This window comes from Acipenser ruthenus, chromosome 14 (assembly GCF_902713425.1).
Source record: "Acipenser ruthenus chromosome 14, fAciRut3.2 maternal haplotype, whole genome shotgun sequence".
Classification (NCBI taxonomy): domain Eukaryota; kingdom Metazoa; phylum Chordata; class Actinopteri; order Acipenseriformes; family Acipenseridae; genus Acipenser; species Acipenser ruthenus.
In genome coordinates this window covers 7,359,168-7,373,194 of record NC_081202.1, presented here as the reverse complement: position 1 = coordinate 7,373,194, position 14,027 = coordinate 7,359,168, and the positions used below count along the sequence as shown (strand labels likewise).

The window sequence follows — 14,027 nt, the reverse complement described above, 5'->3', positions numbered from 1 at the left end:
CCTGGGTCGACACTGTCAATACCTTTTAGAATTTTGAATGCTTGAATCAGATCACCGCGTAGTCTTCTTTGTTCAAGACTGAATAGATTCAATTCTTTTAGCCTGTCTGCATACGACATGCCTTTTAAACCCGGGATAATTCTGGTCGCTATTCTTTGCAGCAGTGTGGAGTAGTGGTTAGGGCTCTGGACTCTTGACCTGAGGGTTGTGGGTTCAGTCCCAGGTTGGGGGCACTGCTGCTCTACCCTTGAGCAAGGTACTTTACCTAGATTGCTCTAGTAAAAACCCAACTGTATAAATGGGTAATTGTATGTAAAAAAAAAATGTATAATGTGATATCTTGTAACAATTGTAAGTCGCCCTGGATAAGGGCGTCTGCTAAGAAATAAATAATAATAAATAATAATAATAATTTGCAATCTTTCTAAAGCAGCAATATCCTTTTTGTAATGAGTTGAACAGAACTGAACACAGTATTCTAGATGAGGTCTTACTAATGGCATTGTAAAGTTTTAACATTACTTCCCTTGATTTCAATTCAACACTTTTCACAATATATCCGAGCATCTTGTTGGCCTTTTTTATAGTTCAATTTTTGTTTCATCAGACCACAGAATCTTTTGCCACATCTTTTCAGTCTCCCACGTGCCTTTTTGCAAATTCCAAGCGGGATTTTACATGGGCTTTTTTCAGAAATTGCACCTTATTTAGGAGTGTCATAGCAAAGGGGGTGAATACTTATCATTTTTTCACACATTCAAAGTGTTGAGTAGGTTGTATAAATCAAAGGAAAAAAAAATCCCTTTTAAATGCATCAAGATTTCAGGTTGTAACACAACAAACTGTGAAAACGTCCAAGGGAGGTGAATACTTACTATAGGCACTGTATATGCCATCTTGAGGTAACGTACATTCTTCCAAGTAAACAGCTTAAATGGTAGTTATAGAACTGAAGTGTCATGTATCAGTCCCACTGAGCAGTGTTTAATATGTTTAATCTCTAACAATTCTGGAGTGAAATTACCCTGGAAGTACAAGAAGAGACTGCATGAAAGTAAGGCACTCAAACTGAGAACTTTTTTTAGATATATTTTTAAAATGAAAATACACATTCGCTTTAACATGTGTTTCTTTCAAAACTACACAATGATATTTTCAATTCAATGACATCTTACTGCCTGTAACATTTCCAGATGTCTTGACACTTTAATAAAAATACTTGTTTTTGTTCTTGGGAGGATGCTTTGAAACCCAAGCTTTAAAAAAAAAAAAAAAACTGTTTAGAAGCAACTGCTCTAGAGCAGAATGTTTCAACATGATCAGCCATGCAGGCACGTCCTAAAACACAAAGAGTAAAGAGTGTTGTTGAGATTAAAAGCAGGCATCAGTTTATCCCCGGCTTGTGGTTGTACAGGAGAGTCTTCAGTACGGGTCCATTTTAATTCTTCTATACAGGCAAAAAGTAAAGATCATTCCACAGATCTGTAAAGTAATATGGGAAATATGTATCAGTCACACCGAAAGCATTCGAGTATCAATGGGGTGATCTAAACATCCCCACCCTTTAACCTGCTCTATCACAAACCACTTTGTATTGCATTAAGTGATGTTAGTAAGAGGGTCAATTAATCACCCAAGGGGGGAAACAGCTGTATTTAGACCCACTGCAGTTCAGATTCTTAAACAGGTGCATGTGCAGCTAAGGCCAAAAGTTTTGCATTACCCAATAGAATGAACTAATTTTGATTCATTCGATCGAATGAAACATTTAAAAATTTGACATTTCGAAATCTAACATTAAATACTGTACTATTATCGTGGCTTCCGGTAGACTTTTGCGATATCATTTTGTAGTTTCTTTGATTATATTATTATTATTTATTTCTTAGCTGACGCCCTTATCCAGGGCGACTTACAATTGTTACAAGATATCACATTATTTTTACATACAATTAACCATTTATACAGTTGGGTTTTTACTGGAGCAATCTAGGTAAAGTACCTTGCTCAAGGGTACAGCAGCAGTGTACCCACCGGGGATTGAACCCACAACCCTCTGGTCAAGAGTCCAGAGCCCTAACCACTACTCCACACTGCTGCTGCTGATTATATGATGTTCATATAGTTTTTGTTTTAAATTATATGTCAATCCTAAAATTCTAGGTGATGCAAAACTTTACAGCTGTACATACAGTCAAGCAATAATAAAATGTTACAAATATTTGTATACGATTGAGAGCTTACCGGATTACAGCCAAATGCATTTCAAAATGTCTAAGGAGGCTCGGAGCGTATAATAAAAGTTTGGTGAAGATGCAAAATTATATTGTTCTCATTAAAAACTACAACATAAAACTTAACGTTAATTCGGTCATCTTTCTTTTTCTATTGAAATGATGAAAGTAGCCAAGCTCTGAGAAGCAGTTCAGATTGATTTAGCATTTGTCTGGGAATTTGAAGTGCAAAGCAGAGATACATTTTCTGAGAATAAAACACTTTTTTTTTTTTTTTTTGCTGGTATCATGAAGCTCAATTATTTCTGAGATGTTGTCTTTGCTTCAAAAAGAGCACTCTTGAGAAATGCATCTAAAGTAATTATATATTTTTGCACTGAAGTCTGACTTTGTCTTTTCAAGGTTATTGTGTTGTTTACACTTACTACAACTGTCTCCTGTGTTGTATATCCATGCAATGTCTTTCAAAATAATTGTGAGTATCCAACGCTTTCAAACAATGAGTATGTCTACACAGTAAACACAAAAACAGCAGCAATTTCACTGGATTTGATATTTGATTTCTGTTTGTTATACTACCCTGGTTTTTCAGCTGACAAAAGGTATCCCTTTTACTCCAAACCTGATCCAGAACATAAGAAAAGCCTCAAAACAATCCCCTTAATGTTAAAAAATATTGTGCAGGGATACACACAGCACAGAAAACAGCAAAGTAATGAGTTGGTTCTATCAATCTTGAGTGGTGTGTTAACATAAGGACACCCAGATTAGTCAAGAATATAAAGTAACTGAGGAGACTAGTGTAAATTGCTTCAGTCTCTGTTAAATAATGGACATCTTGACCTTGTGGTCACTGGCTAGAATCCTAGAAAAGTTGAACATGACCAACTCTCTGGCTTCACCAACATTTACAGAGCATGAATGTCCACAAAAATCTAAGCTCATAGATCTGATCAAGACTTGGTACTAGTTGTCAGAATGCAACATGCCCAGTACTTCTCTGAAATACAGACGCCGCGGGGTGTTGTGCACACAAGACGAAGTCGAGTGGCTCCAACCCCCGAGAAGTCAGTATATTGGACATATACGGACACCCTGAAGGGCCTTATTGAATTTATAATCCATGTGAAACAGTGGATTTGAAAAAAAGCATAATCATGTTTAGGGCTTTTTTTTTAAATTAAATATTTACTTACGCTAATAAAGTAGTCCCATTTACAACTTTGAAGTACATACTGTTAAACTGAGTAAATTAATTTAATTGAAACATGCAAAAGTAAGTACATCTTTATTTTTGATATTGTGATGAATTGTACATTGCCACTGAAAAGATCCACCAGGTGGCGGAGTTGAGATGACACTGAGTTCAAATCCTGTCAGTGCAAGACACTGTTGAAGTCGGGGTGTGTATATTGACAGATTCCCCAGTTTAGGTTTGTTTTAATTTAGACAGTGGTTTACTCCAGCTCAAAGAGACCAATGTAGCTTGAAATGTTATATTCTACTCCTTGGGCATTTTTTACATTTCTATAGAAATCCCTTAGTATTTGACAAAGATTTTCTTAAGACGTGCATTTTCCAGAGATGAGACCAATTATTTTTTTCAGCCAGTCCTGAAAGACAGTGATTTAAACATAAACAATGTGGTATGTATTTCCATTTTGTTATCTTCCAGTTCTTTGAATTGTTCTTCATCCAAATCGGCATGTCTACTTACTACTTTTGGTATTTTTTTTGCTGGTAATTGGTCACTCTGTTTTATAGTTACTGTACATCTGTAACTGTAAACAATATGGCTAACACTTCTTTAAATTCTGTGGGGCAACACAGTTATTTTAAATATGTAATAATGTTCCAACTATTCGTACCAATCAAATATACGGACAGCTGGAACCTTGCTCGACCAATCACATTGCTTGTTTCATGTTTCATTGCCAGAACTGGATTATAATATGCAAGAAAGATGTACATTGTTTGATAACATATAATGTTATCAGTAGAGAAAAAAACTAAACAAACGTCATCACATTAACATACATGCACAGTCACATATTGCTCGTCACATACCAAAAAGCCAAGCAGCGCAATTGAATATTTAAGAACAGTATAGACAGCACCTGTTCTTAAGTAATGAACTCCAGTTAAATAAACTTATGTAAAGCAAGTAACACAGAAAAACAGCCTTTGATAATAATTCAAATGTGTTCAAATCAAACACATTTTTGTGAACAGCCTTAAATAAAGTTTATATTTATTAAACTGTTCTGGACTGTCGTTGGCAATATTGTGCAAACTACATTGTTCCAATACCCTTTTTCTATTACAGGATACCACCTACACACATTATGAAGGTTACAGCATATCTCACTCACTATTCAAACAATTTAATCGAATATAGGAAAGTAGATGGTCTGGAGTGAGAAAGAACAGAATTATTCAATGGCAGGCTTAAGATGGTTAATAAACCATGACTTTTAAGCACAGGACAAGATTTATAACAGCCACCTCAAATTAGAGATCAAACCTATAACTCCAAAGTGTCATTAGCACAATTGTTTCCCCTCAAAGGAGACCCCACCCCCCCACCCCCCCATTGTAAGTAACAAAAAATGAAATAAAAAATCAGTGATTTAATGTAAAGGCTCTTAGGTATTCTTAAGAAAACTTCCTTTATTTCTGGTTTTGTAAAATTAACCAACATTGTTCTGTTTTCAAAAAAATGGTGCAAATGACATTTTGGAGTAAAACATCTGTGAATTTCGCCTTGGTAGTTCAGTATGTCTGCTGTTTGTGAGAAGAAAAAAAATCTCTGTGGAACTTGGCAGGTGAAGGCAAATAAAAACAAGATTCTAATACACACAACACCTCTTTATGGATGGCATCCTTCAAATTAGGTTTTTTATGAGTGGTAGAATCGTCTAATAGATATAACACGAGTAGAAAAAAGGCCACAGAACATATTATTTATTGTTATGATACTAGCAAGAACATCTTTATAATTACTGGATATATTTATATGCTAGTGGTAAAGATTTATAAGAACAGAACATGAAAAGGAGTGGTCACAGGGATTAGTCAATGGTATACAACACTAATAAGCCACTTGCAAAATGTAGAAATGACATTCAACAAATACAGTGAAACCTTGCCTTAAAGCCTCCTCAGTAAAACGGTCTCCTCACAATTTATGCCACTTTTTTACAGTCCTGATTTGCTACCACTGACTGAGGTATAAAGGCACCTTTCATTTTAAGGTCCCCCCCCCCCCCCCCCCCTGTACGCAAACTAAAACAGTAAATTAGAAAACTAAAATGTAATAACATGTAACAATAGTTAAATTTATTAACTATTCATTAAATTGTTAAGTAGTAAAATAAATTAAAACTAACTTTTTAATCAGAAATTCTATGTAGTAATATAAAGTTAGCCAAATTATTTGACAAATGTTTCACCTATGTAATTGTCATTAAATTTAAAATCATTTTTGTTGACTATAGTGGAAAATCTGGGAAGGTGTCGTCAACCTTTAGTACTAAATTTCCTAAGCGTTTTAGGAACCTGATCCAATGACTGTAACTTGTAGCAGTGATTCTTCCATGCTTTTTGCAAAATGACGATGATGATAATAATAATATTAAGAAATACCACTCTGCTTTATGTAAAAAATGTATCTGTTTAGTTCAGTTGTTACAAATCTCTAGTGGCTGATAAACAAACACAAATCTTTTCAGTCATGCATCATTCAGCATGTATGAGAGCATATCTCTACTCACATTTTTAATTGAAAGCAGTTTGCATTTCACACATTATTCATACATATAAGCTGCAAAGCCAGTTAGCCTCACAATGCCATTAGCCTAATTGAGCTGCAGCAGGAAACAGCATGTACAGCCAAGACAAGCAGCATGCACTGCGGATCAGAATGAGAGAGAGGCTAACCAATCACATGTCAGAGAAATCTTCTTCCTCTTCTTTATAGAGCAGATAGATAAAACAGGCAGTCAGGGCTGCTCCCGCCAGCTAGCACAGGACAAGTGAAACCAGTTTAGTGTGCACACAGACAGACACAGGGGTTACTTCGCTGTTTAAAGAGAAATGCATATTACAAAAACACAGTGTGGAAACTGCTTCAGCTTTCTGTAACTCCACATGAAGCTCTCCAAATGTCATTACCTCACCTTTTTGAATGTTGCAATCATTTTGCACGTGCTTCTTTATCAGTTAATTAGTGAGCTACACATCTCGAAATCCTCCACCTAGGGAGGAGGTGCTCAGGATACATTGTTATGCCATTCATTCAACAGCAAACCCAAGCAGGATACTGTATTTTCAGATGACACAGGGTGTAAATTAAACAAGCAACACTCCTGTCTCCCTGTTAAAACTTGGATCAAAACAATAATCTCCACTTGATTTAGATTTCCGCGGTGACTTCTGTAATTATTCCATAGCACCTTTAAACCAGAACCCTGCCGGGCCAGGGATGAGGCAACTGAGAAAAGGTCTATCAGTGAAGCATCTGAAGCATTGTTGAAGGGGTGGGGCCAATTTACTCTTCAGGTGAAATGACCACTGAAGACTAAAAGCAAGACATGCAAACAGAGAATTATTTATCCTAGTGTTGTACCAGTTTTGTAGTGTTGTATCTTTTTGTTTGTTTGTTTGCTTGCTTTAAACATGCTTTTTTTCTTTCAAAACAGAATATTTGAAATGTACTGTACAAGTTATGGTAAAAGTCTGAATTTTGTCAATCTTACGTTTCACCGGTACCCAAATAAGGTGGTAAATGTCAGAAATTATGAAGAAATAGATGGCTTTTCAGACATTTACCGGTTAATCTTAAGATTTACCAAGGCTTATTGATAAATGCAGGTATTGAAGAATTCATTCCTGCATATAAAAACGGTCAATTAACAACATAATCATTAATGTTAAAGAATACATTTATTTCTGCATACACATTTTCCATTAAAAAACACACTGATATCAGTAAACGTTGATAAACGTCGATTTCACCTCACACTCACGTTTGTCGCCGGTGATTAAACTGCACTGTAACAATAGTTTTTTTTTTTGTACATGGCATGTGAAATGCCCTGTGATAACAGCATAACAGCCCTTGGGAAAAGAGAAACTCGAATAAAAATCAAATTCTGCCAAGCATAAATATATTTATTTCTGTAAACCTGAGATTTACCGGTAAATGTCCAAAGTATAGCATTATCATGTTTATTTTGGACAGTTACTGTTTTGCTTGGTAAATATCGACATTTACCAGTAACTCTTAAGATTCCCCAATATTCTGACTTTTACAGTAAGATATATAGTGAATAGAAGTGCTTGACCGGTATGATTCATGGAATTACTTGTTAGATAAAACCACTTCAAGAGGTTTTCTATGTATTTCATTAAGCTCATGTTGAAGAGATCTGCTGTACATAAGCGGTCTTGAAAAATATTTTCTTTTTTTGCTCGGGGTACAGATATAATGCAGAACTGTTATTGCCATAGACGCCTAACTGTCTGTCCACTCTATAGACCTGTACCTAATATTGCGTTTAGTCACCGTTTGCCCTGATCATAGCCTTGACATGATGTGGCACAGACTCTACAAGGTGCTGGAAGGTGTCGCAAGGGATGTTAATCTGTTCAGTCATTAATATGTCACACAGCTTGTGCAGGACTGTAATGATGAATATATTGTTCACCACAAACAATTAGACTGAGAAATGGGGATTGTAGTGGTCATGGGAGATGTGAAATGTCTCTGTCATGCTCCTCGGACATGTGTGTACTTGTATTCTTGTATTCTTTCTGTGATCAGATTTAGTAGGATCCTGACAGCTCAAATTGCTCGCTCCTGGGCAGTTTAATAATGTACCTAAACAAGGGGCGCTCTTAACCCCAGGGCGCAGGACACAGTTTTCAACCCTGTTATTAGTGTGCATGATAAAAACCCTGGTGAATTCTCTAATGTATTTCATTCATGGCAGGACAAACATACATTTTAAATGTATAAAAACAACAACAACAACAACAACAACAACAACAACAACAACAACAACAACAACAACAACAACAACAACAACAACAACAACAACAATAATAATAATAATAATAATAATAATAATTATTATTATTATTATTATTATTATTATTATTATTATTATTATTATTATTATTAACAGTTATTTGTCTTCTGAAACTTTTTTTTTTTTACCCATTAGGGGGTATAGCGTTTTATGTACTGTGGCATCAAATAGGTTTGGGGATCTACACGCTCCTGGAAACAGGAAAAAAGACACAAAAATAGACAAACAAGCAACAACACATATTGGCTAATGGGAATAATACATCAAAGGAGAGGCAAAGCCAGTGCTGTAAATCCACTTAACTAAATATACAACAAAACAGCACCAGCATGGCTGGCTGCACTGAGGAACTCTGAACAGCTTACACTGCAGATCACTGTGAACTCTACAAAGACTTAAGGACAACCACCCCTGGGCCACCCAGAATTCACAAAAAAAAAAGAAAAAAGCTTTTAAAACATAAAACATCAGTCAAAAAAAACTAAAAACAACAAAGCAAGAGGCTTAATACTAGAATACTTCGAACACAGGGCAACACATTTAATAAATGAACTCACGCCAAATGAAAGCACATGAATTCCTGGAAACACTTTTTTTTTCATAGCTCTAACCTTAAGTGCGGGTTGTCTGACTGAGTCACGCTTGGCAGTCGTTTTCTTCTTCTGGAACACGTTTGCCCATTTTAGGACACAATAATAAATATAATTGTTGCACCAAAATGAATTTTAGTGCCACACCACTGCTTTAGTATTGTGTCATTAATATTGAAATCTACCGGTACAGTGTAAGGTTTTCAAAAACTTCATCAAATCAAACAAATTACAAGATCACAGTGGCATTGCTTCACTTGATATAGTAAAGGGGATTTAACTCAATATGAAATGTTGCTCATAAACTACTACCCGCAGCATAAAGGGAATGCCAATCCAGAGAGATTCTTTTATCAATATTAAATACCCATCTACACCCACTCTACTCCGATCCCCAAGCATAACAAGCTACAAGGCATTTTCTTTACTCCTTTTTCTCTTAAGCAGCACACATTGCCTTTCTTTCCATATACAATCATACTGTATTACACTTCCAAACTATATTTATTAAGGAGATTAGGAAAGAAAGACTAATAGTGAGTCATTATGAAATGCCCCAGAAGAATAAACACAGATACCTGTAACACTTTATTATGAGTGCTGTTTATTAATCTAAGTACCCACTGATTACCAAGATTTAACGCATCTTTTAGTGAAATCAAGCACATATTTACATTAGAAATCCAGCTAATGGGTAATGTCATTAACCAGGTAATTGAGAACCGTACGGACAAGTAAAAATAAATAAATACAGAGATTTATCAATTACAGAGTTTACACAGACTGGTGGGCTGTCACCTTAACAAGATCCTACACATCTCTACAGTATATCATTCTGGCTCAGCAATGTATGAACACTAGCTAGCTACTGTATACATGTGCATGTACGTTTTTTTAACTGCCTAGATTGTGAAGAAATGCAGACATTTCTTGCTTAAAACACTACAAATTTTCCAAAAATATGTAGTAATTTTTTTTTTTGGCATTTTATCATTCGCAACCAAGGAAAGGAATTGGGAAGAAATTAAATTTAGGCGCGAAATTGCCAGATGTACTATTTTTTGAGCTCTTCTGAGTTAGAGATATTTACTGTTCATAATTTAGGAATTCCTATATCTAATGCATTTTTTTAAATGTATCAGGTATTTGTTGGAAATCTGGTAGAAATTGGGATTGAAGCCATTTTCCTGCTGATGTCTAAGCAAGCACTAAAACAAAATACCTGTATTGACCATTGAAATAAGAGCTCAAATAACACATTTTCACAAGAGCTTTTCTGTAATATTCCTTTGACTACAGCTTTCTTTGTGAAGAGCCTTATTTCACTGGTCAATACAATTTTACCTTTGCTTTAGTGGTTGCTTAGACATTATTTTCAAAGTTAAAAAAATAAACAACAATATTGCCTGAAAACAACATTCAGCTATATTGGTTTACATAATTTACTGTTGGTATTTAATCTCAAAATATTGAAAATGTTTCAGTAGTTTGAATAAGTATTCTGTTAACTTGTTTTCTAGGGATTTAAATGACTACAGTATGCTGAAAGGGACTGTTAATGCACACAAAAATGACTCTTATGTAGTCAAACTAATATAACAAATACCATCAAGAGTGTATAAAAAATAGCCAGATTTTGCCTCTAATTCCTCTCACAAAACATGACACAAAAATGAATTATACTTATCATGAGGCAAGAATTTCTAAACAGCTTCAGTTGATTCAACACTAATGATGAACACATTTCAGTCATTAAAAGTCTTTAAACTTAAATTTAGCAACTTAATTCTCTAATCCTAGAGGAATAAAATGAACTAACTAACTTGGCACCATCTTCAAGCTAATGTAAGAGTTATTTTAAGTGCAGCAAGATGCAGTGGGGGAGCTTGAGAACAACATAAAACAGCACAGCACTGGACTTGATCTTATGGAGCTGGGTGTGCTGGGATACTAGTAGAAGAGAAACATGCATTGCGGCTGTTTTCTGCGTCTGAGCAGTGGTCTTTGCTAAATATTTGTGTCGGGCCACTTTATTAACTACACAATCGAAATGGGCCACAGGGCGACACCCTAAATCGCTTTTATTCCACAGCTATTTAAAATGACACACTTTTTCACACTTTCCTGTTATAATCTTGACTCAAACCGCTCTTTTAGGAGAAACCTCAAAATGGAGCGAAGTAACCAGTGGTGTATTAGGTCCTCTTCTATTCTTAATCTACATTAATGACTTAGATTTTGGTATAGTAAGCAAACTTGTTAAATCTGCAGACGACACAAAAATAGGAGGAGTGGCAAAACTCCGTTGCAGCAGCAAAGGTCATTCAAAATGATCTAGACAGCATTCAGAACTGGGCAGACACATGGCAAATGATATTTAACAGAGAAAAGTGTAAGGTACTGCATGCAGGCAATAAAAATGCGCATCATAAATATCACATGGGACATACTGAAATTGAAGAAGGGAACTATGGAAAAGACCTAGGACTTTATGTTGACTCAGAAATGTCTTCATCTAGACAATGTGGGGAAGCTATAAAAAAAGGCCAAACAAGATGCTTGGATATATAGTGAAAAGTGCTGAATTTAAATCAAGGGAAGTAATGTTAGAACTTTACAATGCATTAGTAAGACCTCATCTAGAATATTGTGTTCAGTTCTGGTCACCTTGCTACAAAAAGGATATTGCAGCTCTAGAAAGAGTGCAAAGAAGAGTGATGAGAATTATTCCGGATTTAAAACTATGGATAAGAGCAAGTTTACAGTTTACGTGTGGATAGCAGGTGAGCAACATTACTGATTATGAGTTAAGGGTAAATATTTGACAGCTAAGCTAAGTGCTGCTTTCCGTTACCTTCCTGCCCTCAGCTTGAACTCTTATTGCCTCCTGTTGAACACTGTTGTACTGTTCCTACCCTGTAAAAAGAGGAGGCACAAGTCCATCTAGCATGACATTTTCTGTTTACACAAGGCACATATGCAGTGGGAAATAATTTTAAAAAATAAAATAAATAAAAATAATATCTGCTTGTTTGAACTTTAAACTCTTTCATGAAAGGAAAAAAAGGTCAATTATTATTTTGATGTAAATTAAATAAACAAATATATGACTGATTTTGTTATCTCTGTTTCAGAGGGACTTAAACAGTTTACACCCGGCTTTACCAGCTGTGGTGAGAGTTATCTAACTTTTTTTTTTTTCTTAAGACAGCTTGTCGTGCGGTAGCATCACAGCCCAGATGGTATTTGCAGGAAGAGTTAAATGCACTAATGCGCACTTTATTCATAAAAATAACACAGACAAAACACTAAACAAAACACACTTGACAAAACAAACGACACAAGGGCCAAAACAAAAGGGTTTACAAAAAGTCACAAATGTAAACATTAGACGGGACAGCACAGCACGGAACACAAACACGGACCTCCACCTCTATCACCAACATTAATTCTCTAATTCTTTACACCCGTGAACACCTATTTTATATACCTGTAATTATTTAATCATGTATTCATGATTAAAATGATAGTATTATGCAGAGCACTGGCTAGTATTTGTGTTTGTTTAACTTATTACTTGAAGTGAATTGGTTCTGCTGTTTCCGTTTCTGGCTTACTGTAAAAAGTCTCTTTTTAATGCACTTCCTTCCATCACATTCGAATAGACTGGACCTGATGCGAACCATCTGGTGAGAAACATCCTTGAGTTAAATAAATAATTGGAGCGGTGGAGGCATTCAGGATAAATTGTAAATGACTCGTCTTTTCTGTCACAATTAAGGCAAGGACCAACCATCTGCATTTTAATTAAAGTGAAATATATTTGCTTATTTAGTTTTTTCCTGGATTGACGAGACGTTAGACATTTTGTTTCACTTGTTTTTCTTTATAATTGATCACATGACTACATGTTACCCTGGTAAAGGCATATTCATCATTAACTCTTTACGTCCTTATTTCCGTGTCCAGGCTACATAAATTCTGGTCTGGCTAATTTCCTTCTACCCTGAGGGTTTTCTTCAAGAACTATTCTGGTTTAGTTATCTAACTTTTTTTTTTTCTTAAGACAGCTTGTGGTGCGGTAGCATCACAGCCCAGATGGTATTTGCAGGAAGAGTTAAATGCACTAATGCGCACTTTATTCATAAAAATAACACCGACAAAACACTAAACAAAACACACTTGACAAAACAAACGACACAAGGGCCAAAACAAAAGAGTTTACAAAAAGTCACAAATGTAAACATTAGACGGGACAGCACAGCACGGAACACAAACACGGACCTCCACCTCTATCACCAACATTAATTCTCTAATTCTTTACACCCGTGAACACCTATTTTATATACCTGTAATTATTTAATCATGTACTCAATTGTCAGCTCCAGCCACATTCGCACGTGTTTTGGACACAGAGAAACTTAACCCCTCCCTGCCAACCCAATAGTCCCCACACAAACACACACTGGCAGGGCTTCCATCCTGCCACACTGCTATGTTTACAAAGAGAATAATACATGACTGCAAGGGAGATACAAGACAGTTTCTCGCTCCAGGGCTTCTAGTAATGTCAATGAACCAAAGGAACAACGTCTGAGTCTGATTTATAAACGTCAGCAAAAAACCCAGACAGATAATTAACCCCTTGTGGGCCTTATGAATGTACAGTATCATGTAGCTGTAAGCTGCAGTCTCCAATATTTATTAACTTTACCTAATAAGAAACCAGGTTTTGTTTCAGCCTTTTTTTATTATCAGGTAACTGAGAAGAAAATCTTATTTAGAGAATCCATCTGGGTAAAGGGAATTTAGCCAGGGCAAAGTTTAAGTAATGTCTATGAGATTTCAGTTGCAAAATGCACGGGCAGTACTGTAGTTCAGTGGTGATAGTTAATTTGGTATAGTAATTTGGTTCGGTTTCATTCAAAATGATAGTATTATGCAGGGCACTGGCTAGTATTTGTGTTTGTTTAACTTATTACTTGAAGTGAATTGGTTCTGCTGTTTCCGTTTCTGGCTTACTGTAAAAAGTCTCTTTTTAATGCACTTCCTTCCATCACATTCGAATAGACTGGACCTGATGCGAACCATCTGGTGAGAAACATCCTTGA

The 14,027-nt window shown here is 35.7% G+C and overlaps 1 protein-coding gene across 5 annotated transcripts in view; it reads right to left on the bottom strand.

Annotated features, from left to right (window-relative positions):
* Nucleotides 1-1,073: 1,073 nt before the first annotated feature.
* Nucleotides 1,074-14,027, bottom strand: part of LOC117419556 (tetraspanin-11-like) — a 41,572-nt gene continuing 28,618 nt past the window's right edge. For 4 of the 5 annotated variants that reach the window (XM_034032412.3, XM_058985685.1, XM_034032413.3 and 1 more), the window contains 2 exons: nucleotides 6,174-6,254; nucleotides 1,074-1,482 (listed from right to left, as the gene is read on the bottom strand). In XM_034032412.3, the coding sequence (XP_033888303.3) occupies nucleotides 6,177-6,254 (78 nt within the window). In that variant the 3' untranslated portion in view covers nucleotides 1,074-1,482; nucleotides 6,174-6,176. The remainder of the gene's footprint in view (nucleotides 1,483-6,173; nucleotides 6,255-14,027) is intronic. The other variant, XM_034032414.3, reaches the window with a different exon arrangement.